General features: G+C 38.7%; 1 protein-coding gene and 1 long non-coding RNA gene across 2 annotated transcripts; both read right to left on the bottom strand.

Annotated features, from left to right (window-relative positions):
* Positions 1 to 4,377: 4,377 nt before the first annotated feature.
* Positions 4,378 to 5,226, bottom strand: LOC129350034 (uncharacterized). The gene is made up of 3 exons (XR_008603237.1): positions 5,124 to 5,226; positions 4,968 to 5,005; positions 4,378 to 4,738 (listed from the first exon to the last, which is right to left on the bottom strand). It is a non-coding gene; the product is annotated as an uncharacterized LOC129350034 (long non-coding RNA).
* A 92-nt stretch (positions 5,227 to 5,318) lies between these two features.
* On the bottom strand, positions 5,319 to 11,822 carry LOC111568302 (uncharacterized). Its single transcript, XM_055015216.1, has 10 exons — positions 11,691 to 11,822; positions 9,156 to 9,173; positions 8,603 to 8,902; positions 8,266 to 8,493; positions 8,060 to 8,173; positions 7,635 to 7,772; positions 7,374 to 7,520; positions 6,644 to 6,799; positions 5,514 to 5,710; positions 5,319 to 5,414 (listed from the first exon to the last, which is right to left on the bottom strand). Exons 1-10 carry the CDS (start codon positions 11,758 to 11,760, stop codon positions 5,334 to 5,336), a joined length of 1,449 nt encoding a protein of 482 aa, XP_054871191.1. The 5' UTR covers positions 11,761 to 11,822; the 3' UTR covers positions 5,319 to 5,333.
* Positions 11,823 to 22,451: the final 10,629 nt, after the last annotated feature.

Genomic DNA, 22,451 nt, shown 5'->3' with positions numbered 1-22,451 from the left:
ACCATCCAGTTGCAGAGCTACATCTCCTGTCAGGTAGTTCATGATCATGTGGGTCATTTTGCAAGGGAAGACCAAGCTGCTGGTTCAGAGTTGGGGTATTTCATTGTGATGGACCAAAGACAAACTATACCAGCACATTGGTGAGTGTATTTATGCCACTTCCATTTAGTGGCTTCTTGGGATGGACTGCATCCTCCAAACTCGAGGAAAACACAACTGCATGTGGGACGGTGGTGTATTTGAACTACAGGCTTAGAGTTGAAGTCAAATTTATTTATTAAACACAGGAGTTACACCAAAGTGTTGTACGAGTATAAATAGCAACTCATAAGACAGACACACTGACTGAAACACAAATCTGAATAAAAACACAATAAAGAAAAAAAACATGAAGCTCTACTTTCATCGAATGCTAAAAGGAAGACGTGAGTCAATCGTAGTGAGTTAAAAGTTTCTAAAGTCCCAGAAGTTCTTGAACAGGCAAACTGTTTCACAGTTCAGGACCAGCTACTGCAGAAGCTCCATTTCCTTTTGTCTGTATATCTTGAAACATTTAAGAGCATCAGGTTAGTTGACCTCAGTGCTCTAACTGGCGTATGTAAGTGCAAATAAGGTGGTTCCATTCTATTTAAAACCTTGAAAACAAATAATTTATTCTTTGAACAGACAGGAAGACAGTGGAGGGAAGCAATACTGTTACTACTACATAGTGTGGTGGAAGAAAGTTTTCGGACATCTCATGTATTTGTGAAATATTGCATAAAGAATCACCTTTAGGTCTTCAAATGCAGTTTATGTTAGTACAGTCACAGCCATAATACTAAACAAATCCTTAAAAAAGCCATTAAAAGCTTAAAGTTAATTAGTTCACTGAAAATGAGAAATTTTGAGAATTGGGTCATTTTGGTAGAATTTAGTTGTGTTGATTTTTCTTGTAAATAATAATAAAAAATCATATAATTTGTATTTGTGTCTGTCTAATGCAGCCACACCTTTTGAAACACAAAAAAGATTTTTCCACAAAAATGTCTTGACAACATTAGAGATTGTGTAAAATTTTAAAGGTGTCCGGAAGCTTTTTTCCACTACTGGACTGGGTTAAGTGGTTACCTTTCCTTTCTACTGTTAAAAGTCGACAGTTCTACATCCTCATACAGAGAATCAGTCGTCCCTTTGAGTGGTGATAAAGGCGTGAAAAACTTTTTCCAAGTCTTGAAGAAGCAGCTAGAAGTCTTAACTGGTGAAAGCTGGTTTTGGCCACTGAGCCCGTCTGTCTGTCGAATCTGAAGAAGCTGTTGAGGATTTTTCTTTGTTTTGTTTTTTATAGAAGATCAACTGTGTGATGCCAAATGGCCGTGAGGATCATCCAAAGAGCCTGCTAAACCAAACGGAACAGCCAAAATCGCTTAAAATGGAGCCGATGGTTTCATTTGTTTCGATTTCGAAGAGAGAGAATTGAAACTTGGGTTCACATGTGTGGTACTTGTTTCTGCAGGCTGCACGTTAGGCACAGGTTAAAAATGTCTAGAATTAAATTGAAAATCCAATTTTCTAGTAAAGATTAAGTACTTGTCTCGTTGTAGGTACTGTATGATTATTTAAATCCCAGCAAAGTTCACTTTGAGACAATAGACCGTTTTCCATTAATTTTCATATGGTAAGCAAAAACATGACATACAAACATAAATATGACATCTCAAAACTGTTAAAAACACGAGACAATACAGTGCAGAAACACACATGCAAACTTGTTTGTTGACTTTAATTTCCTGCAGGTGGCAAAAGTATCATTTTTGCGGCAGCAGTTGCTTCACTTGCCTGAAAAGGTTGACATCTATATAACGTCATCCACAGGACAGCTGCTGCTATTATTTTCCTTTTGTTTACATGGCGTTGTTTGTCATGCACACAATTATAAATAAACAATATGCAAAAATCACAAAAGGCCATTCAAACATATTTAACCACATTAAAGCAATGCAACAGTACACAGAGCAATTTCTAAGCCTAATATCATAATACTCTTTTATTCAGCCAGTCTGACACTGCACTACTTAGTGAAGCTTTACAAGGCTGTTACAACACATAAGTATGGCCAGGATGTAAGACGTAATCTATTACCTTATTTTATGACATTTAAATCATCCGTCCTTACCAACTTTTTCTTATTGTTTCCCATGGTATCGGCATTGAATTCAGTTCTCTCAGAAAGGCCTTGCCAGGTATTCAAATCAGTACTAAACGTAAATTAAAAGTGGGAGTGTTGCAACAGTGAATTGTGTCCACTGGAGGCTGTCTAATCTTATTTTATGGAGTCTCAATCAGACCCGTACACATAAATTAATTTTAATTTGGTCTAACCTCCCATTTTATCCTGTTCATTTAGGTTGCATTTCAAGGAATTTCAGGAAAAATTTGATGTCAGATTAAATATTACTAAACCATATTCTCCCAATCAGTACTCCTTTTGGCATAATTATATGCCTTAGTTCTGTATAATCATAAAACAAGTGTTAAGATCTTAAAAAACCTGTCATCAAGATTGAAACAAAATGGCCAGTTCCACCTGCCACATAGTACACATTCAAACAAGAGAAAAAAAAATGTGTAACCAAAACTATATGCCAGTGTAAAGTGTGGTGATAATCAAGACCTGAACACCAACCAGAGCTTTGTCAGGGTCCGTCAAATGACCGTTCAAACGCTAGTGTCTTATGTTGTGTTCTGTTGATCATGATCTAAAATATTCCTTTGAAAGCCATCACCTACAAAGAAAAAATACATTTATCAGGAATTGTGGCACTCACTGAAGCATTATACCAGCCTCCACTGTGTAGTGGAGCCTGAGTGAACTGAGACGGCCACGCTAACATCTCTGGGCCGTACCATTTCCTGTCACAGTACCCGCCATATCCTTCATTATGCATAACTTGAAGCCTTAATATGTTTCAATTGTTAAATTAGATCTTTTTTTTTTTTTTTTTTTTAAATCTTCTTTTTAAAAAACTCTTAAAAAACTAAGCAAAAACATTTTGTGAATAATTTTTTTAAAAAACACTATTAGAAAACCACAATAACACAAGCTGAAAAAACCACGGGGGTGAGGGAAGGAGGGAGGGAGGGAGGCAGAAAAGGAGGGAAGGAGTCCAGGGAAGTCACCCTTTTTTTCCACCCTGTTGAGGGCGTGAGTGAGTGAGTGAGTGAGTGAGTGAGTGAGTGAGTGAGTGAGTGAGTGAGTGAGTGAGTGAGTGAGTGAGTGAGTGAGTGAGTGAGTGAGTGAGTGGGTGGTTCGGTTTTATGACTGACTCACTTTTGGAGTCTGCCTCCAGTGGCTGTTTGAGGAACTGCAGTTTCTCATTGGCCTCATTTCTCATCTTCAGTGGTTACTACCCGCTCAAGCTCCTCTTTTAAATTAGGCCTTTTAGATCCAATATGATCCAATATCAACTGGACTGTTTTGGTAAAAACATTTTGATGGCTTGCTAAGATAAAATAAGTGAGAGTTTTCGTAGCCTACATGGGCCTCAGATCATGGGTCTGCAATTGAACCTTTTGTGTTTATTCTTTGTTTTCAGGCGTGCCAAACTATCCACTATGCAAGTATTTTACACGGTGATGTAGGCAAGTTGCAGAACAAAAGCCCGAACTTCAAATGAAGCATTTCAGGCTGTTGATGAGCAGTGTTTTCTGTATGAGAACATAAATCAATTTGTACGTTTGCAGACCTTTTACATGCTCACAAAGCTGTAACACGCTGAGGAAAGGGGACAATCCAAAAAGCACCATGTGGGCTCTTTAAGTCAACAGTGAAGGTTGTTGCTTATATTTGCCCAAACCAATGATCCGAGCAAAGAGCAGCAGGTTTTTTTTTTTGACTAGGCCTAGAAAGAGGACTGCTACCTTCACTTTGGTAGAGGAAGCCTCATCTCTGCTGCTTCAAACAGGAAACCACACGTCTTTCTGCTCATATTTCTATTAGTCAGTCTGTCCATATGTACGCACAGGTATATTTGGATCCAGTTTTCAGCGCTTGGTTTGTGTATATGTACAAATGTGTATCCAGGCTGCTGAGCTATCTGTTTTCTAAACCCTGCAGTGTTTTTATTGCTTGATCTATTTTGTGATGCTGCATATTTACCAGTGAAAGATAAGCATTTGAATGCAGTCACTGTGTCTCACACTGTACGTGATACTGTCACATGTTTCTCAACTTTACATGTTGATGAAGCTTTCCTGAATCCACCGTTGAACAATTCATTGCTGTAGCTATTCCACAGATTTTTAGCAAAGCTACACTGTTGACTTCTGGATAACTAAAGGTTTGTCTAATAATCAGCAACACCTCTGTGCATCATTGTGATTAAGTTGGATTTTGTTTATTTAACCAGACTTGGTTCAAAACATTAGCAACAAAATGGACACATTCTAACATGGGAAAATATGCACACCAAAGCATCAAAAGCATTGAAATTCCAAAATGCAACAAAGGGATGAAGACACCACAGAATTTACTTTGTTAAACAATATTTCAGAGTACAATATTGGAGCTCTTGGCTAATGACAGTCATACAACTTTAAAAATAGCCTCTAAAATGGGATAAAATATCTACTGCAAGCTGAATAACTTGAAAACTTATCATAAAGAGTAAATGGTGATTTGATGTGAAGCTCCATCAGGCCTTCCTTCATCAGCGAGCTGCTTTATGACGCCATCCAGGAGGTCGTGTATTCATATAGACTATGACAACAAAGAGGAAACATGACACAAAGTACAACTGCAGCACAACATCACACCACAGTACACTTCTGAAACTTCTCTTGGCTCAGTTCTTTTACAGATTTACAGATACAAATTATTATCATGTTCCACAGTTTTTGGAGAATAACATATGTCAATATAGTGTTAAAATAAATTACCAAATGCTAAAACATCAGTCATTTGTAGCTGATGTTAATATTCTACTCACTTGCTGTTGAATCAAGCATCATGTCGTCATTCACACCACTGTGGAGAAAACAGTACATTAAATCAAAATGAATGTATGTTATGTGGCTTTGTATGTAAACTGAAACAAATTAGTGACAGTCAGACTTATTCAGGAGGTTAGATATGTGGACTTTACCTTCTGGACTCTCTGTGCTTCTTAATGTAGCGCTTATAGATCGCCACAAACACCACAACTACTATGATGATGACGCACAGAAAAACAATGAGAGCTTTGTCGTCTGTAAATGAGGATTACAGCAGAAGATTATCAAAACAGTTGCATTCAAGATACAATTAAGAGAAACTGAGTTAAACATCACAGTAAAATTATTTATGTTTGGTGGCATCAATGAAAACAGAACGTACACTTGGTGGAAATGTGTATAATCTTGGGTTTGCTCTCCAGCTTTCCATTGAAAACAGTCACCTGTAAAGACAGAACATCATTAAGAATTACAGCATCCAGCAATATATAAGCAGTAAAATAGGAATATTCTGAAGAATTACAAAACAGGATTATACAAACCACCACTGTGTAGCTCGTAGAGTAGCTCAGATCTCTGAATTCAAATTCACAATTCTTGTTCTCATGTACTTCCTCATTATTAAGACGTGCTCTGTGTATCTTCTGAGGTCCAAAAAGATGACCTTTATAGTCACAGCTTACTGTAATCACATTATTCTCTGGGAGAGTCACGGTCACATGTTTAATATCTTCTGGTGCTGTGAGAGAATGAAAAAAGATGAAATATTTGACGTTAGATACAACATTTACTCAGCTAAAGAGATGTTGTGGTATCAGTACTTTAGCGTTATTGGTGTGTTTGTGCATTGGTGTATTGGTTGCAAAAAATATTATTTATTAATTTTTTTGTTTAAAGAATGAGACAGGCATTATTTTTTTAATTTAAGTTTCTTTAAATGCTGAATGATGAGGCTTTTAAATTGTGCTTTTGTTTTCCTGGTACTGTTTTGTAGTTTGGACTTGATTTAAATATATTTCAATAAAATTAAAAACTATCAATAAATAATTGTGAGATGAAAAATGACAAGCAGACACATTTTAACTGAACTGACTGAAGCTGGTAAATTTCTACACAGTCACAGATCACAGAGAAAAACATTAAGAAGAAGTAAGAACTTCAATGAGAAAATATATGATTCTGGTGCGTTTTGAACACTGATCTGTTTACTAATGATTAGACAATATTTTAAATGTTGATTATAATGTTTGTCACTGTTGGTGTCAGGTTCAGGGCCTGCTGTGCTCTGAGTGTCAGGATTTACCTTCATCAACTTTCTATAATAAAGAGTAGAAATATCTTGCATTTAGAATTAAATTTTAAATAATTACCTGAGATAATTATCAATTTATTCATTAAAGCAAAGTACTGAGTTAATTCAACATTGTTTTGGTACAAGACAGAATGGAGTTTTATTTCTGTGACTCACAAGATTCTAAAATATTTGCACTGTTTGTACATTGAAAGGTTCCAAGTGTTGCAAAAAGATAATTTTTACATCAACAAATTGATCTTAACTAGATGGTAAACAACAGAAATGCAGCAAAACAAAGTTTAAGTGTGATGAGTGAATACTAGACATTTGTGTTCTGTGTTTTGAATACTGTGATCTTATGCTGTCTTGGTCACTTACTTCCAGCATCAGTTCTTTGGTAAACTCTTCGTCGGTGCTCAACTCTGTCCTTTTTGTAGGTGGGATCAATGTCACAGGTGTGTTCAGTGTACGGTGAGAGTCCAGTAAAGCTACATTTACCTCCATCAGGACGGGGCATCAGTTTGCCTGTAGTAACTGTAACAGAATCTTAATTAACTGTTTTAGTAACAGCAGGTCAATCTAAAGACACTTAAATGACTGAATCTCATGTTAAAGTTGTAGAAATAGATACAAACACTCTGGTCTGTTTGTCTGGTTACACATCAAGGATCTCCAGCTCTGATTGAGGTCCTGTGAGCTAAAACCTCAGTATTCACTGTTTACACACTGAGAAACTGCTACTTTATCACTCTTTCTGCAGAAAACTGTTTCAAATCAATTAATCTTCTGCACAGTAACATTTTTAAACTGTGAACACGTCAATGTTTCTGTGTTTCTGTCTTCTGTAGAAAACTGTCATCAAAGTCTGACGTTTCAATGCTTGTTCTGTATATTACTGTATATGTGTATTTTAATAACAATGTAAACCACAACATGACGCAGCATCATTTACATTTATTTTAATGGACTGAAATGTTGGAACAAAGAAACATCTGAATGCAAGAGGCTCACTGAAGATTTAAACATATTTCATTTCTAAAAAAATCCTAAAAATGCACAGCTGTGAATAGGACACATAAATACAGTGACTCCAAACTATTTTACTTACTTGTACTTTTATGCGTCCCACAGCTGCAGTTATAAGAAAGCTTCTGAAGTCCAGGAAGGGCCTTTTGGCAGTTATCACTGGTTGTTGTCCAGGTCAGCTCAATGGAAGTGTTGGTTATCTTTCTATTTGTGATGTCTAATGTGAAACCTGTTGGAACACAGTTGATGTCAGCAGCGATAAATCTTCTACCTGTTACTGTGATTTACTCCTCTGAGGAAACAAACTTTCACTCCACTGAGTTAAAGTAAATATCAAACTTACGACAGTCGATCCTGACGTGGATCGGTGGAGTTCTTTTATCTAAGGAGACGTTGTTGTCTTTAATCAGACCAGTACAGTTGTAGTCTGTGAAAGGCTCCAGGTCAGACGGTTCCTTGGAATCATTGACGTTTCCATTTTCTGAGGAGACACAAATATGACAGGATTTCTACAAGAACTGGTGTTTGTATCTCAGTGTGGATGAGCAGTTATCTTCTAGGTTCAGATTCAACTTTGGACACTTTCAGGGAAACAATATTCAGAACAGATTCACAAAGAGCACAAAGCAGCAGCTCAGTCTTCTCTCACCACAACTGATTTTTATTGTTCACTGTTTTAATGCTGTGTTAGTGTTTAAACTGCACATCCTCCATGTACATGTTCTGATAATGTTGCTGAAAGGCTCCACTTCTGGTCTTTCCACTTACCTGAACAGGTGTAATCAACGGAGAGATTTTTGCATTTTGAAGGTAGCATTGGTTCGATAGTTGCAGGAAGTCCAGTGGAAACAATCGGTTTTATTTCACTTGGATCTAAGAAATCTGAGTATTTAAAAAGAACAAACATAAAACCTGAATATTTGAGGTCTGAAGGACATGAATTTCTAATTGAAGGTTCATCCATTCCTACATACCAACAGTGATGCTTTTGGTGACATTAATAGAGGAGTTCCCACAGTTTCCTGAAGTGAAGGTTGCTGTAAAATCTGAGCAAATGTCCTCAAAATCCAGTTTGAGATGGCAGCTTTTATTGATGCATTGCAGAGGTTTATTTGGTGTTGATAGAGAGGAGCTGATGTTCCAATCACTTTGGAAAGAAATAAATCCAGGAGTGGAGCCGCCATCTTTAATGTCACCTTTACCTGAAATACACAAGAGATGCACAAATGTGTTTCTGTTTTATACACAGTTTCATTTGTTAAATTCAGAGAACATCAGATGGATTAAACAGTGTTAGTTATTTGGACTCACGCATTTCTTCTGTTGTTACAGTTGGAATCATTGGATCAGTTGTTCCGTTTTTATCTTCAGTGTGGTTACAGAAGGTTTCACTGCCATCATTGTTGATAAATGCAACTTCATACTGATATTTGGTGCAGGGCTTCAGGTGTTTGATTTCATGTGCTGGGTTTGGATTCAAGGACTGAAGGTTGAAGGTTTCAGTCTTTAGTCTGCCTTCTTCAATGAGATTTATTCTGTAGTTACCAGCAGTAGAGTTCAATCTCATGTCAATCCGGAGGCCAAAGGGGATGGATGTCACAGTGTAAAAACCTGCACACAAAATCAACAAGATTATTAAATCTTAGTTTATATAAACCAACAGGTGGCCATCTTAAATCTCAGACATTTTGTTCATGCTGAACATGTTCCTATGTAGGGTGAGAAATAAAATACATTCAGAACACTGACAATAAAAATATACTTTCACTGTATTCATTGTAAAGTCAGAGAGAAACACAGACACTGGACACAGTTAGTTTAAATGTGAAACACAAGATGGATTATCTTTTAAACTGATACTCACACTGTGCAGGTGGTTGGGCTGGTTGGAGAGCAGCAGACATTTGAATAAGATGAGGAGAGAATAAAACAAAACATTAATATATAAATATGCAGCACGCACCTTAAATGACAACAACTATTTATGATCTATGAGCAACTTGTAACACAAACCTCAGCAGTGCTAATGTCCATTATAGAAACTCATAGAAAACATGACTTTATCACAATCCTACATAATGAATGAGAAAATCCAGCCTTTGGTAGTAGTTTTCTCTGTGGTGACTGGAGGACAACAGTCTTACATGATGCTTCAGTAACATTTCAGTAATTTAAAATGCTAAATACACCAGTGATTCTTCTAAAACTATCAACTGTACATTACCAGACATGGAGTTCATTCAAACTCAGCTTTTTACACATACAAATACCTAGTTCAAATAGATTTTTTTATATTAGTGATAGCTGCAATGACCCCCATATTAGAAAATAGGACATAAGGCTTTATGTTTCATTGGCTTAACAATCAAGAAATGATCTCCTAACCCAAACTGACGTCACAAATTATAGGCAAATTGCAGGAAGCAAAAACACACACAAATCCATTTAACTGGGTGAACGAACTCTGGATCATTATAGAATTTGATCATTTAAATATGCATCAACGCTGTAATATTTTCCTAAGGTCTGATTTTAGTTGTCGCCGTGGTGGAGAGATGTGGTCTGGTTTTGAGTTCAGTTTTTTTGACAGTCAGATTGCATGCTGGGTAAGGCGGTTGTGGTTCATTTGAGGAGGAACAGTAGCTGCAGTATAGAGTGTGCTGCCCACATTTTCACCTGATATGATGCTAAACTAACATTTCATGCTACCTACATCATCACAGACGCTACATCAAGCATTTATTCTGCATGATAAAACCAATTCATGCTAGTTTTGTTATAAACAGGATGTTTCTGTGTTTCTAAACCTTTCCTCATGCGTGTTGATCTGATTTTTATTTTTTTTAAAAAGCTGGAATTTGGTTTTGAATTTGTTGTCTTGCAGACCTTGTACTGGATAATCAGATACCAACAATGGACGGACGAAAAGATGCACTGTTGTGAGGACAAATGTGCCCTGTTTTTTGGGGAGTTTCTTTTGCGTAGTTCAAAAGCTACTTTAAAATCGTCTTATTCATTATTATTTTAGGTTCTAAAATCCCAGAAAGTATGTTTTAGCAATTAAATGTTACACTGTAAGTGAAGGTATTAGAAAATTCACTCAAATTTTTGGAGGTTTAAAAATAAACTTTACAATTTTTAAAACCCCTTACAAATACGTCACGTAATCCCTTAATTACAGTAGTTTCAGTAATTCTTTTTCTTTAACCACTAACTGCTGAACAAAAGTTTACAATATCCACACAAGTGTGGCTGCTTACTGCACAAAGTGACGCTTTAATGAAAAACCGCTGTCTGAAGCATGAACAGCTTCACACTTATATGGTACTAAATGTAGCTTTAGGTGTTTTTTGAGGTTTTAGTTACAGAGAAGGTTTTGTGAGTTTCTTATCTTTTTCTAACTCAGGTCAAAATAAACGTGTTGCTTTGAGGAGCATAAAATGTACATCTAGAGGAGATGAGACACAGCAAGTAATCACTTTTACTGTTAGACTTTTAAATTCTATAATTTGCATTGCCTTATCCTATTAATTGCAGTAAAGTTATATAATTGACTCATATGAGTTAAAGTTAAAATAGTGGTTACATTTTAAAGTAAAATACAGTTCCTCACAAGTACTCATGCAGTATTTTGCAAAATGTTGTAATGTGATGCGTATTAACACAAGTGTGCTGTTTTGAATTTTTCCTATCAGCGCACAACTTGGTCCTGACAGAGGCTCAGTTTTAGTTATGTATTAAATTAATTATTAACTCTATATTTAGGTTTCAGAAATTCTCATTTTTAAAATAATTGAGAGTAGACCTCAGTACAGATGTTGGATAAAGTAATATTTCATACAGACTGGAAATGTTCTATCAGTAATCTTTTGCTGACGTGAAAATCCTGAATTATCAAAGTCTTAATAAAAATTCTAAAAAACTATGTGTTATTATTTGTAATTAATGAAAACTTATTTTTTTAAATAAGCCACTTCAAAGTTGTAACATAAAGTTTCAGGAAAGGTGTTTTTGTTATTTGTTTTTTTATTTTTGAGATATAATCTCACTCATTTCACAGGTTTCATCATCAAGGTGTGGTGGTCTCAGAAAAGCGATTTTAACCAACAAAAACAAGCAATAGTCACCTGAAAAAACAACTAAATATAATAGTAATAATAAAGTATAACAATGACATTCATTTTTCAATTTTCACACATTTTTATGTGCATGATAAAGCGCTTCTTTCAAAAACGGTGATTTTAATGAATTGTAAAAATAAGATGTCAAAGCCTTAAGCTGGCTATTAGTTTATTGTTTTATTTAGTTTTTTCTTTATATGCAAAACCTGAAAAAATATTTTACTCTAAGGGATGAGAAAAACAAAGACCCAACTTCAAAAAACACTTTGGTTACTTACTCCAGAATTTAGCCAAAGCGATGTTCGCAGCACAGAGCAGCAGGATGGCGAGAGCCCAGAGAGCTGCCATATCCAGCAGTCACTTTGTGTTCAGCCACATACATACAGTACATACAGTCCGACTGGAAAATACTGACACAAGAAGCTGTTTTTAAAGTCTTTTCTTCACTGCTCTGAGAAGGAGGACCGCTATGTTCACGTTGGAGGAGGAAGCCTCATTTCTGCTTTGCTGCTGCTAACAGGAAACCACACATCTTTCTTTTAATATTTCTTTTAGTCAGTCTGTTAATATGCATGAACACACAATGGTATTTGGATCCAGCTTTCAGCCCTTTGTTTGTGTACATGTACAAACGCGTGGTTTGACAAAAGCGTATCCAGGATGCTAAGATACGTATTGAAACACAACTTTCTGTTTGGCCTCCATTTTCTCAAGCCGGCAGTGTTTTTGTTCATTCGTCTAGTTTGTGATACTGGATATTTACCAGTGAAAGATGAACATTTCAGTACAGTTATTGTATCTCATACTGTACTTGACAGTGTCACATGTTGATGAAGTTTCCCTGAAGTCACAATTGAACATTTCATCGCACAACGGATTGTGGAAAAGCTGCCTTTTACTGGATCAGCCAGAAAAGCAAACGAATCCATTAATTTGACTTTATGACAAATTAATTGTAAAAATGCAAACTTTAGACAAACTAAACTCAGACTGAACACAGCAGTTCACATGCTGATGTAGGAATATATTAGCGGCTGCTGTTTGGACACTTTTATCAGGAAGAGCTGCATCTGCTAAGCCGCTGTTATTCGTAGATGTGTTTGTTTTGTGATTTTAGATTTTAATTGAAATCTTTTTAAACCTGCAAAATGTAGGTTTTATTTATTGTAGCAGCTGTATCTTCTGTAGGACACAGTCAGCTTTGTGCACAGCAATATGTTTACTGTCCTCCTGTTTACGTTGCAGTTAAAAGAAATGAGGCGTAATATGTGGGGGCTTCGAAAAGTAAACAATAAAAAAAGGCAATTTTGAGCTGATGTACAGTGATATACAATCGTTTACATATCTGTTGTTTATTCATGGAATAGTTAAAACTGTGGACTCCAGAAAAGTAAGGGGAAAGGCCACTCATATGTAATGTTGCCACATTTGTTCTCATCTTCTACGGGTGGAGTTTGCGAGAGAATGCCAAGGCAGTTTACAAGCATCTGAGAATGTGTGTTTAATAAACTGTAATATTGTTTTTAGCCAGTGTACACTCACATTCGGTACACTCTGTACAAACTGCACATTCACAGTAAAAATTAAGGACACATTTAAAGGAGATTAGAAAAGAGTAAAACAGCAGCACAAGTACTAAAATTCTTTTTCAGAACATTTTATAAGTACAGCAAATATCTGTAACATGTAACTCAATCCTCAGCAGTGCTAATGTTCATAGATAACACAATCATATCTAACACAGTCACCCTATATAATAAAAGTTTCAGTCTTGACATCACTAGCCTAGTTGTCTCTGTGGTGTTGGCTGGATGACTGGAGGGGAAGTGTGGCTTTAAGTTCTATTCTATTCATGAACTGTGACTGGTTGAGCCTTATTTGCAGGACAAACAGTGGCTACAGGATGGAAACCGTCTATGATACTTAACTAACATTTCACGCTACTTTCATCATTAGAGGATGCTACATTGAGCATTTTCCTGCATGATACAACTGATCCATATTACTCCTCATTACAAAATGATGTTCCAGTGTTTCTAACCTGTTCTTCATTCATGCTGATTTGAAAAAACAAAAATATGAACAAGAAAAAAAATGGTAGCAGCCCTTGCACACAGCCAAACAGAGGAGGTAAGACAGAGCAGAACAGTTTTCAGACAGTTGTTGGTCACAGCTGGAGTAGAGGAGATAGAATTTGGTTGTGAATTGGACTCCAGCTCCTGAAACCCTGTACAGGAGAAGCAGTCAGTAATGCTTGGACAGATGCATCATCAGGAGGTTAAATGTGTCCATGACCAAGCATGTGGTTTTCCATTTTGCTGTCCGTTTCAGGTCAGTGTTAAATGTGTCCTACATTCTGCTGATCACAGAGGAGGAGGCTGTGTGATTTTAGGGAGAGCAGGGCAGGATTTCCTCCTCACCCATGTCCTGTCAACACGTACTTTAAAGGTCTTGAGGTCATCCACCGTCTGGTAAATGCCGTCTATTGTATGCTGGATAGGCGTGACACTAGCAGGCCACTAGGTGGTGTGACAACAGGTGCTTACCTTCATCAGAATCCAGTCCTGTGCAGGCGTTGGAGCAACATGGCGTCTCGCTCAAAACTTAAGTATTTCTGAACACATCGGAGTTGAGAAATACTCCATGCAGTTGCTACATCTGTCCTCATTTCAGTTTAATCACGGCTAGTCTAGAAGTTTTACAAATGTTTCATGAATCGTCGGACCTCTGGTCAATGCTCCTCATTTGTATAAAGTAGACAAGAATTTGCTTAGTTATTTATAAAATAGGTTGTCTTAGAGATCTTACTCTTCTCCAACTTTGTGCGTCTGCTAAACAAATAATTGTACATTTGTGCAGTTATTTTTAATTCTTTTTAAAAAATAAATATATTTTTGCATTCATTTTTTTAAGGATTGGATTTAATTTTGAAAAACTACTTTAAGACTGGGCTGCATAGTGGTTCGGTGGTTAGCACTGTTACCTCATACCTAGAAGATCTCTGGTTCACATCCCAGCCTGGGCCTGGGATCTTTCTGCATGGAGTTTGCATGTTCTCCCCGTACATACATGGGTTTTTTCTGGGTATTCCAGCTTCCTCCCACAGTTCAAAAATATGCTGAGGTTAACTGATTATCCTAAATTGTCTGTAGGTGTGAATGTGAGTGTGATTGTTTGTCTCTAAAAGCACTTTTCCACCAGCACCTACTCAGCTCAGCTCGACTCAACTCCGTTTAGGTCGTTTTCCATTACAACTGAGTACCACCTCATCGTGGGTAGAGTTGTCATAGCACGGTGGCCCGGAAGTCCCTAAATGCCATTTGTGTGCGACACAAACGCAACACAACAATGGAGGACATCAGGGCGATGGTTTACCTGCTGCTCAGTCTATGGCTTTTTGTCAGATTCAAAGTAAAAGAAGAGAGTCAGAGAAAGTGTCGCTGTTGCCAGTTTTTTTAAAAAAATGACGGATTTGGTTTTCGTGAAGGAGTCGCTCTCATGTGTCGTTACTTCCTGTCCAATCGGTGGCCTGCACTCTGTAGACGTCACATTATTGGCTCGACTCAGCTCGCTTGGAAGCCCAGCTGAGTAGGTACTAAAATAGTACCCGGTACCTGGTACTAAGTCCTAATGGAAAACCTCACAAACCGAGTAGAGTTGAGCCGAGTAGGTGCTAGTAGAAAAACTCCATATGTGTAGCTGTGTGATAGATTGTTGACCTGTCCAAAGTGTCCCCTGTCTTCACCCTCAGTCAGCTGGGATAGACTCCAGCCCCCCGTGACCCTAATGAGGAGTAAGTGGTGCATAGATAATGGATGGATGGATTTTGAGGTTTTTAATAAAAACTTAAAATCTCAACAAATCATGTTTTAGCCCTAATATACTACAAATAAGTCTGAATATGAAAACGAAAAATTTGGATAATTATTGTTTGAAAGTAGGGAAGCTGGAAAATGCAATTACATGACTGCTATGTATATAAAGCATATGAAAGATATATAAACCTGTACCTCATTCTGCATCTGATCTGACTTTAGAACAAATTAAACAAGAAAAGCACTCACAGAGCACAATACTCCACCAAGGCTGCTCAGTCATTGTATGATTTCCGGCTTATAAGTCCGCAGTGCTTTATTTGTAGTAGGATCGCAATCATGTGATCGTCAGCAGGCAGCTGACATAGTGTTCACTTGTTGTCATAGTTACAGTGACGCCATGCTGCTATCTCACAATGATACAGAAATCTGTAACAAGTCCGTGGATCCAGACTATAAGCCGCATCACTGCCAAAATCTAATGAGGTGATTCTTGTGTCACTTCTGACCTTCCCTGAAAATTTCATCCAAATCTCTCAGTCTGTTTTTTTGAGAAATGTTTCACATAGAAAGACAGACAAACATACGCTGATTGTTGCATAACTCTGCCATGTTCCTTAGCGGAGTGATAACTAATAATTTCTGACATTTGACCAAACTAGTGATTCCAGTCCGGAGAAGCAGCACTCTGAGACTGCAGAGAGTTTGGGTGCATATGTATAAATGTACTGTTAAGTCAAAATAAAGATCCGATATTCACACACCCAAAAAGAAGTTGTATTTCCTCTTACTGTGAAATGCTAAAAGACAGATTTTTTTCCCTTTTTTTTAAGATACTTTGAGTTTCACCTCACATAACAGGAGGAATTCTCTTTTCCAAACCTCAGATTTCATTTGTGCATGTGACCTGTCAAAAACAGTAAATGCTAACAGCAACAAGAGGAAGATGGCATATGGAAGCATTACAGTCTACTCTCAGCTGATTACCTCACTCAGTCGTGTCTTAAATATGAGGCTTTGAAACACATGCTCAGTGCACTGCCAGTCAATGTTTAGTCTCAAATTAACCGGCACAGTAAAGAGAAGGTTATGTGTCCTGGCAGGATGGTATTCCTCTGGCACAGGACTTAAGATTTCAGATGCAAATCTTTTTTTTTTTTTCTAACTCTCTCCTGTTCTTAGGCTTGCAGTACTTTAAAACACAGCAGTAGCTCCCTTTCACAAACGCACACAGCCGCTTTTTTTCTCAAAGTGTGTGGAAAGGAGTTATTCAGCCATTTGCCCCAGAAGTGAGTTTCTTCGTTTGTGCCGTTCTGTTAATTTCTGCTGTCTTGTTTGTGTGTTTGAGGTCATTAGCTGAGTGTTTATGGTCTCCTTCCTCCGTGCGTCCCATGGGTGCCCCCCTCCTGCCACACCCTCACTCCATTCTGTAAGTTCCCTCCACCACCACCCCCCACCCAGCTAACCCATCCCTCTGGGTCCACCAAATCCCTCTTGGCCGGGGAGCAGTGGGGGTGGGCACTGGCTCTCTCCCCGTAATGAACTCCACAGAGACTGCTGTTCAGTTTCATCACAGCAAAAATTGCTCCCATGGAGCCCCGAACACAGTGAAAACAAACAAAAGTAAATATCTGGAATTAATACACAAGTTGTTTGGCGTTTCCCAGCATCAGTGGCCCCACCCTCGCAGGCTCCTGCTTCAAAGTATAGAGATATTTATACATTGCTAGAAACTGGCTCTGCATTCCGTGTGTAACGTTAAAAAACATTTTTTTTTTGGAAAAGGTTACACAGCATGCAGCGTTTTTTCCCTGTTGTTTGCCATGCGTCCTAGATCCACGCATCCCTAAGTCCATCTTGTGGTGAAACGTCCTCACTGCACTTGTGTTCCACTAGTGTGTCGCTTTAACTAAATGTGTGTAAACCTTGTAGCAGATAGAGGCTTTGTCAAACATATACTCAGATCTTTTATTTGAATTAAAAGTAATCAATAACCAGTATCTAAATATACTTAGGGGAAGAAAATTGAATGTGCTGTCGCTTTTTTATTAATAAGGAGATAAAATATAAATAATCAAATGTCAAACTTGCAAACAAAACGTTCATATTTTCTAATCTCATATATTTTTTTTAACTGTAAATGATTCAAAGTGTCAGTGTGAAGATTGTGACAAAATGTTAAACTAAACTTCTGCTGGCGGAAACCTTTGACATCTCTGTGAAATTGCAGGTAACCAGACATGAACTCCGTGAGAACAAGAATTCAGAAAAAGAGGAAGGCCTGCACTTATTCCATAAATAGCGTGTGAGCCTGAACACATCATGGTTTCAAGCTACTTTATAAGCAGCGCTGTACGTGTTGTGTCTATGTGTACATTAAAGAAAGAGCGCAGAAGAAATAAAATAATCTCTCAGCTCATCATTTGTCCCAGGTGATATCTGAGTGTTCTGAGGCATAAAAATGGGGCCGTTCCAGGGGACATTGACTTGGATTTTTTCCCCCCTGTTTGTTTGTTTTGTTTTTAGAAGCTCGGAATATCAATATTTTTTGCACATTTGAAATAGCTTGTGGCGCATGCTTGGCAATGGCAGCCCGAGCTTCAAACATATTAGTTTGCTGGGAGAGAAGAATCACCAGGGACAGTCTCCAAACACAAGCGGGAACAGCAGCACAGTCCTGTTCATCATTTGAAAGCTGCTATTGTTTGAACTTCAGTAACTTTAAGCAGGTTAAACTCATATTTAGAATGAAACAGTTGTCTTGTACGCCCGCTCGGTTTTCAGGTTAGAATATTTGTCAGCGGCTGCTCTCCAGGGAAAATGTTGTGAGGTTCAGGTAAAGAAAGACAGTCCCTGCAGTCATTTATCAGTTGGAAGCTGCACCCAGCAGGCCGCAACTGGCGTCACTCATCAGCACAGCTCCTGACACGCTAACATATGTGAAGGCAGACACACACACACACACACACACACACACAGTAAACGCCGCACATAATAAGCATGTGTACACGCACAAACACTGGTGTAATGAGTGACTCTTGCTCTGCACGTCCTTAATCTGCAACCACCAGGCCAGCACAGAGGGGGCACAGTAAAGTACAAGCAGCCTGCAGTGAGCTGAGCCAAAATAAAAAGCCAAGTGGCTCACTAAACCCGTCAGGGGCTCTTAAAAGGCACGCACTGCTTCTCCCTCGTCCATCCAGCAGGCCTACAGGAGCTTTATAAAATGCTGCCCCGCAAAACTTAACTCGGAAGCATCGGTCCAGCCTTCCGGAACAGGCGTTTTCACAAACTGTAAACTATTGGGAACAAATGTCGTCTTAAACATGTTCAAAAGAAACCCGATCCTCAGAGAGACGCTTTACAGGTGGCCGGGGGTGTGTCAGATGTAGAGAGTCCTCCCCGACGTACACACACACACACACACACACACACACACACAACACACACTGCTGGTTCTTTACTTCCTGTATGACTCCATCGCTGCATCTCCTCCCCCTCTGTGTTGACCAGACTTCAGCCTGTAAACAGACAAAGATGTCAGCTCAGTGCACGGCATGTGTGTGTGTGTCTCCATGTATTTGAACACATGGAAACAAGGAACGTAACAGTCCCAAAATCACGCACACTCGTATTTTACACAGTAGGATAGTATGTAAACATACTGTACTGTGCAACACTCTTAAGCACGTCAGATGTTTGCATACATATCCATTGCACAAAACCAGCAATGAGGCATGTGACCGATCAGTCTGCAGTGTGACAACCACCCAAACACACAACCACAACTGTACAGAAGTATTTTAAGTGGCAAAAAGAACAGAGTCCTGCCGCAGATGGATCAGGATCACAATGGATTCCTGATCGCAGCATTAAGGAGTCAGTCTGGGATCACAAAAAGAGAAAGAAGACACTGAGGCAGCCTGAATCCACAGAGGAGCTGAGGCAAGTTCTCCAAGATGCTGGAACAACCTACATGTTCATGTACCTAAAAGAACCGTGTGTAAGCTTACCATGAAGTTAACTGAAAGAAGCTGATGTCATTATTTTTATGTTTCGTGCCTAAAAGTTTTGCAGTGCATTGTCTGGTCTTGTTGCAAAGCATAACACAATATAATGGCAGTTTAAACTCTTATATAGTGAATTTGTTGGATCACTCCACTAGCATCCATTTGCAGCTTTCAACCTACTAATCCATTAATTCAACGCTGCAGGTGGAGTGATTTTGCATAATGCGAATGTGATCATCGAGACATTTAAGAGCATATGCAAGTCAAATTAGCATAGTAACATAATAATTAACATTAGTAATTTTGTTCAGAAGAATTAAAACCATATTTTGGTTTTACGTGCACGTTGTTCAAGTGAAGCTTCATCATGTGGTGTTGTTGGATAAAGCTCCCAGAGTTTTTTTAAATTTGTTTTTGGTGATAAATATCAGGCAGGGTTTTATGTCCTCTTAAGTCTCCTATATTTCAACCGTATGCCAGACTTCCAAAAGGATTTCCCTCACTGTCACAAGGACATGTGCTGGGCTCTAGTAAAATAAGCACTCTGGCCATAAACTTGCCAATGAGCTGTCCCCAAATAACCACATCTGTCAGCTCAACTTAAACAGGCCCTTAAGAGTCACTTTTAAAGATGAAGGGACTTTGTCGGCCGTATACACACTCCGTCAGACAGAGTCCTTATATCTGCTGCGAAATAAAGAAAAGTGTGTGTCAAGAGATGTGCTGCAACGATTCTTCCGAGGTTTAAAACATAATTCAGAAAGCACTTCACTTCAAAACACAACAATATTACTTCAATCTTCTAAAGAAAACACAAGCTTGAGGTGTTGATCTGTCATTCGTTAAAACTCAGCATTATGTAACACTGCAGCTACTCTCTAATTAAAGACTGACTTGTTTTTTATTTTATTTTATCACCAGCAAAGTTAAATTCAAACCGTCACGCATTTAAGCTCACAGGCTGTTCTGCGTCTCACCTTCCAACAGTAAAACCCGGGACGATAAACCGATCGCCTGTCTCAGATTTAGGCCGAGCAGTTTGCGTCTGATTTAAATGCAGTGAGATGAGCTGAGAGCAGCTGTTGTGCGGCTGCATGGAAGGAATGGAAAAGGGGGGGTGTTGTACCTGGCCGAGCCGTGCTTCCATGTTCCCACGGTCCTCTCCCTCCACCCCTGCACCCGGTCCCCCTGCCTCCCGAGTACACCCACTGTACCGCCTCTGAAGTTATGGAAGCAAAACGTCCTCCTAAAACTCGGGTTTAAAGGTTGCCGAGGCGGGAGGAGAGGACGGATGAAAGAGCACACGGGGAAGTGTCGGAGAGGGGGGGAGGTTTCTGTCAGCACATCCCAGATAAGTTTTGGATGTCAACTTCAAGAAGCAGTTCAAGAATGAGACTTAAGACAAGGCATTGTCTGGTAAAATAAGGCTAGTCAGTGTATTACGAGCTGCACCTGAAAGACAGCCAAGGAGCCAGACACACTTTTTCATGGTTCAGGAAAAAACAAAAAAGAGGATAAAATAAAAACTTGGATCATCGTGAAATGCCGTCTGTTCTGGATATAATCAATAGCTAAAGAAGAATCCAGTTCAGGGTTGTCTCTCATATTTCAATCCCTGCTCTTCTGTGATCAATAAAAGTGAGCTGAAATCAAAGCGGGCCCTCTTTACTATTGTCTATTCAACGTTAGCAGACAAAGACTGAGGAGCCTTTGATCGCCCTGTCTGCAGGGCCCACAGCTAAACACAGACCCCATCCTCCCACTCCCACCCACCACCTCCAGGTGAGCTGTGTGTGTGTGTGTGTCAGTGTGTGTGTGTGGAGGCTCACTAAAATGTGTTTTTGTACACATATATGAGCGCACACACCAAAACAAAAGCACTTTTAAATAGATTTCACACAGAGAAGATGTGTGGGGAGGTTGTGCAGTCAGCTGGCAGGTCATCACAGGAGGACGTCCGCCGTCCTCACCTGTCTCCTTATGTCCTGCTCACCTCATGACTTCACTGTTTGACTGGATTCAGTGGACATCTGTGTCCTCATCCAACGTCTTCTGTCCTCTTTGTATTCATTTTGTTAAGCTCCGCTCTGTGTTGTTGTCATGTCCTCTGTCTTTTTATTCCATTTTGTCCTTTTCTCTCATCTTCAGTTGTGTCTACTTGTCTCTATCTCTCTCTTATTTTCTTCTCAGTTTGTCCTTTTCCGTCCATATTTTCCTCCTTCTTCTTGCTACGTCCTGGTATGCATTCCCTGGAATTCTTTTCTTCTCTTTCAATATTTAGTTTCTTGTCTTCTTCCTTGTCTTTCCTCCTTGTTTCTGTCCCTTTCTGTCTTTTCTCTCTTAATTTTGTTCTTTCATCTTTTGATTTAACCTCTTCTTCTGCTTTGTCTTTCTTTGTTCTGTTCAGTCCTGTTTGTTCTCCTCCATCATGTCCTCTTCTGACTTGTCTTCTGATCTTTTCTTTCCTTTTCTGTTTTCTTACCTTCACTTCAAACTGTCCGTTGCTCTTTCCTGTTTTTTTCTTTTTGTCCACTCCTGCTATTTTTTGTCACCTTGTTCTTGTCATGTTTTCCTCTGTTTTGACTTCTTTTGTCCTGCCCACTACTGATTTGTCTTCTGTCCTGTCTTGTATCCCTGAGTTCAGTTCTATGCATCATGTCCTTTTTGTCTTTTTTTGTCTTTATTCTGTTCTTTTGGATTTGTTTTTCAGCATTTTTGGTTTTCTTTTGTCCTCTGTGTGTTTTTTTTACTCCGTTTCATCCTCTCTCACATGTCCTCTTGTTTAGTTGTCTTCTCTGTCTGCCCTCTTATTGTCCCTTGTCTTTTTCTGCCCCATCTTTCTGTCTCCTTTTACTTCTACTTTTCATTTTCGCTTTCTTCTATCCTGGCCTTTTTTTGCCCCATCCTGCCCCTTGTTTTGTGTCTCCTTCTGCCCTGTCCTGTTCTCTTTTCTGTCCTCTTCTCTATTCCTCTGTCACTCAGGGAATTGTGATGGACATTTTCAAGATGTGACATCTTATAGACCGAGAGATTACTTGATTTATTGAAAGTCATTATTCACGGCCCTGTTCTTATCCCCCTGTCCTTGCTTCTGTCATGTCCTTGTCTGTTTGTTCTTTTATGTCCTCTAAGGATTTACTGTCTCATGTTTGATTCTGTCCTCTTCCAATTTGTTGCCTGTCATTCTGTTTTGTCCTGTTCTCCATTTGTCCTG

The sequence above is a fragment of the Amphiprion ocellaris genome, chromosome 2, assembly GCF_022539595.1.
Source record: "Amphiprion ocellaris isolate individual 3 ecotype Okinawa chromosome 2, ASM2253959v1, whole genome shotgun sequence".
NCBI lineage: Eukaryota > Metazoa > Chordata > Actinopteri > Pomacentridae > Amphiprion > Amphiprion ocellaris.
This window is presented reverse-complemented; position numbering and strand designations above follow the sequence as displayed.

Excerpts from the sequence above, each read along its gene's own strand:
- LOC111568302 (XM_055015216.1), bottom strand. The coding sequence starts at position 11,760 with ATGGCAGCTCTCTGGGCTCTCGCCATCCTGCTGCTCTGTGCTGCGAAC. Across the intron at positions 8,494-8,602 it reads TGTAACAACAGAAGAAATGC|GTAAAGGTGACATTAAAGAT; the intron begins GTGAGTCCAAAT and ends TGTGTATTTCAG. Across the intron at positions 5,415-5,513 it reads CTACGAGCTACACAGTGGTG|GTGACTGTTTTCAATGGAAA; the intron begins GTTTGTATAATC and ends CTGTCTTTACAG.